The following is a 3,829-nucleotide window of genomic DNA, read 5'->3' as shown; positions in this document are numbered from 1 at the left end:
ACCCCCTCGGTTCCGCAGCCCACCGGGCCAGGAGCTCACCTGGACGTCGCTGAGCTCCACGCGCAGGTAGAGCTGGTGGTGCCGCTGCGCCCAGTGCACCTGCGGGGTCAGGCTGGCGCCGGCGCTCGGCATCCTCTTCCTCGCGTCTTGTGCGGGAAGCGCCGGGCGGAGGAGGCAGCGAAGCAAGCGAAGGGGCGGCGCCAAAGGTGCCCGCGCGGATCGGGAGCGCGCGGCCACGTGCGCGCGCGCCCCGCTTCTCGGGAGGCGCGCGAGCCTAACAGACTCCGCCTCACGCAGCAGCTTCCTTTTGGGGGGGGAGGGGGGAGAGGAAGCCAGGCTTGCCCCGCGCATGCAACGGACGCGACTCCCCGCAAGGAGAAAGCTAGCAAACCAGGCAGGATGCGCCTGGCTCTGGGGAAGAATGAATAGGATGGACAGTTTGCGGGGAGGTCTTAATGGTTTCACCGCGCCCCCCCCCCCGCCAAATATCCAAAGGAGCCCAAGTTCTGTATGTTAGCTATCTCCTTGAAGAGAGTTGGGGGTTTACCAAGTCGCAACCCATTCTGCTGCTCGATTAGGGTTCCTGCCGTTGCGAATGTAAAGTCAGAGCTGTCTTTCCCATAGGCATAGGGCTTAGTGGTGCGTTGCACCAGGGCACCGGCCTCTCAGGGGCGCCCCAACAAGTGGGGGAGCTGCGTGGCTTTGCTGGCGGCCTCCCCTTTCCCTGCATGCCCGCCAGCTGTGCCCCGCCAACAATAAGGCTGGCAGGCGTGCAGCTTTCCTCCCAAACCTCCTCGGGAGGAGAGCGATCCCCCGGGCGCGCAGCTTCCTCCCAAGCCTCCCAGGGTTATCGCTCTCCTCCCAAGGAGGCTTGGGAGGGATCACTCTCCCGCAGCAGCATGGGGGAGAGTTGCGCCCCGGCCCCCCCCCCTGTGGCTGGCAGTGTGCAGCTATGGCCACCCCAAAACTATCTGTGGGAATTTGGGGGCGCTGGGTGGATGTTTGCACCCCATCTTAACAGATGTTTAACATCTTAACAGATGTTTGCGCCGCATCTGTTAAAGTTTAAAGTTGTAAACCTGTGTAAAGTTATCCTCCCCTGGAGGATAGAAGCTGGACCTCGACCATCCGGAGTCTTCTAAAAGGGCGCATACACTGCATTGGATCCTCCTAAACTGGCTTTTTATGATAATAAAAATAATAAAAGTCAATTTAAAAACGATGCTGTATGAGATCTTCACTTGCAGTCTTATAAATTACTTAATGTGTTAACAAAAAATACAAGTTATAAATATTGCAGCTGTTGTATAAGGGATTACTACCATGATGAGTAGTAATGTACGGAAGTGAGAGCTGGACCATAAAGAAGGCTGATCGCCGTAGAATTGATGCTTTTGAATTATGGTGCTGGAGGCAGGCCCAAACAGAGGGGGGGTCATATGGGCCACTTGGCTTGGGCCTCCGATTCCAAAGGGGGCCTCGGTCAGCATATTCACAATTGCTCACCATTATTTAAATGTAAATACTTAAAATAATCCTTTTCCCTAAGTATTTTTAAAATGCACTATTATTTATATACTTATTTATAAGACTTCGGAGATCCCCAGGGTAAAAAAAAGGGGGGCACATTATCTACCTGGCCCGGGCCTCTGCCCGGCTCTGCAAGGGCCTGGCTGGAGGAGACTCTTGAGAGTCCCATGGACTGCAAGAAGATCAAACCTATCCATTCTCAAAGAAATCAGCCCTGAGTACTCACTAGAAGGACAGATCCTGAAGTTGAGGCTCCAGTACTTTGGCCACCTCATGAGAAGAGAAGAATCCCTAGAAAAGACCCTGATGTTGGGAAAGATGGAGGGCACAAGGAGAAGGGGACGACAGAGGATGAGATGGTTGGACAGTGTTCTCGAAGCTACTAACATGAGTTTGGCCAAACTGCGAGAGGCAGTGAAGGATAGGTGTGCCTGGCGTGCTCTGGTCCATGGGGTCACGAAGAGTCGGAAACGACTGAACGACTGAACAACAACACCATGATGAGAATGTAAATGAAATCAATAAGATTTTGGAATGCAGGAACAAAGTAAATCATCAAACCATCAATTCTAGCAGGAGGGGGGCCACCTAAATTTTAGAATTTGGTATTTGAACGATTTGTATTAGGAATTGTATTATAATTTGGCATTGTTACAATGAGGCTATTATTGTAATTGACAACTAATAAAAAATATTATATTAAAAAAACACAAATTAAAATTCAGGATTAGGAACAGTTAAAACATACTACATTCACAAGAATACTGTGGTTCCTGAATGAATGAAACACCATTCAAAAGAAACATTCCAAAGCGTTTCATATGTGTGGTGGATAGAAGAGCCTTTTACCAACTGCTGCTGGTTCAACAGCAAGGGCCATTCCTGTACAGAGAGACCCTTCCCACAGTAGTTCATGCTCTGGTTACTTCAAGACTGGATTACTGCAATGCTCTCTATGTGGGGCTTCCCTTGCATTTGATCTGGAACCTGCAGTTTGCACAGAATGCTGCAGCATGATTGCTGACAGGAGAGAGGCCTTGTCAGCATAGAAAACCTATGCTCAGAGTCCTGCACTGGTCGCTGATTTGCCACTGGGCCAAGTTCAAGGTATTACTCTTACAGGTGGCACATACCTGTTCTGCACTTGAAAGAGCTTGATCTCTTTGTGTGGCAGTATCTACACTTTGGAACTCTCTGCCTCTTGACATCAGGCAGGCCCTTGATGTAATTTTTCTCTGCACCTGCTAAAAACATTTTTGTTTAGGCAAGCCTGTCCAGAAATTTAGAAAGTTTTAATCTGTTGGTTATTTTAACTTAACAAAAGCCTCAAATCGTTTCCGAGCACAATTCAAAGGGTTGGTGTTGACCTTTAAAGCCCAGAACGGCCTCAACCCTGTATACCTGCAAGGGCATCTCCACCCCCATTGTGGCTCCCTTACTGTGAGACACAAAGCTACAGGGAACCAGGCAGAGGGCCTTCTTGGTGGTGGCTCCTGCCCAGTGGAACGCACTCCCATCAGATGTAACACAGATAAACAACTATTTGACTTTTACAAGACACCTGAAGGCAGCCCTGTTCAGGGAAGTTTTTAATGTTTGATGTTTTACTGCGTATTTTAATATTTTTGTTGGAAGCTATCCAGAGTGGCTGGGGCAACCCAGTCAGATGGGTGACATATAAAATAACAACAATTCCTTATGGATAATTTTATTTCTTTTTTGTAAACGCCTTTGAGGTGATCAGCTCACTTTGCATCAGCCAGTAGCCATAGCAATAAAAGGGAAAAAAATAAAAATAAAAAAATGTATTGAAGATAAGAGGTAAAAACTTAACTATACAAAATACATTTTGGAGGTTTACATTAATAATAAAATAATAGATCTTATTCTAAATGTCCCCTCTAAGAACCTTGCAGTTTTTGCTGTCACCTGGCCTTTGAGGTGTGTGTGTGTGTGTTTGCAATCAATCAGTGTATAAATTTTATGATTTAAATAAGATAACATGCGTGCTCTGTATGCAAAATGCAAAAAAAAAAGTAGAGGGAAGGAGTTTTATCCTGCTCTTCAGCTAACGGTGTGGAGGTGCACAGAAATAAGAAATAAAAAACAACCCTCTCTGCTCGCCTTGCCCTCCTCTCCGGAGCGGTGGGCCGCAGCGTTCGCTGGTGGGCGAGGCCGCTGCGCTGCGCCCGGAGTGCGCATCCGTGCGTCGGTCCCTGGCTCTCTCTCGTGGGCTCCGGGGCTTCCTCCGTGCCCGGCGGGGGCGGTGTGAGGAGCGCGCGGGCTCCGGCAGGGCGTG

The 3,829-nt window shown here is 49.1% G+C and overlaps 1 protein-coding gene across 1 annotated transcript in view; it reads right to left on the bottom strand.

Annotated features, from left to right (window-relative positions):
* Positions 1 to 213, bottom strand: part of HACD3 (3-hydroxyacyl-CoA dehydratase 3) — an 18,032-nt gene extending 17,819 nt beyond the window's left edge. The window contains exon 1 of the mRNA XM_033167165.1: positions 40 to 213. Within this exon, the coding sequence (XP_033023056.1) occupies positions 40 to 132 (93 nt within the window). The 5' untranslated portion in view covers positions 133 to 213. The remainder of the gene's footprint in view (positions 1 to 39) is intronic.
* Positions 214 to 3,829: the final 3,616 nt, after the last annotated feature.

The sequence above is a fragment of the Lacerta agilis genome, chromosome 13 (assembly GCF_009819535.1).
Source record: "Lacerta agilis isolate rLacAgi1 chromosome 13, rLacAgi1.pri, whole genome shotgun sequence".
In the NCBI taxonomy this organism is placed as follows: Eukaryota; Metazoa; Chordata; class Lepidosauria; order Squamata; family Lacertidae; genus Lacerta; species Lacerta agilis.
The sequence above is the reverse complement of the archived record's forward strand: the minus strand, read 5'-3'. Positions and strand labels throughout refer to the sequence as shown.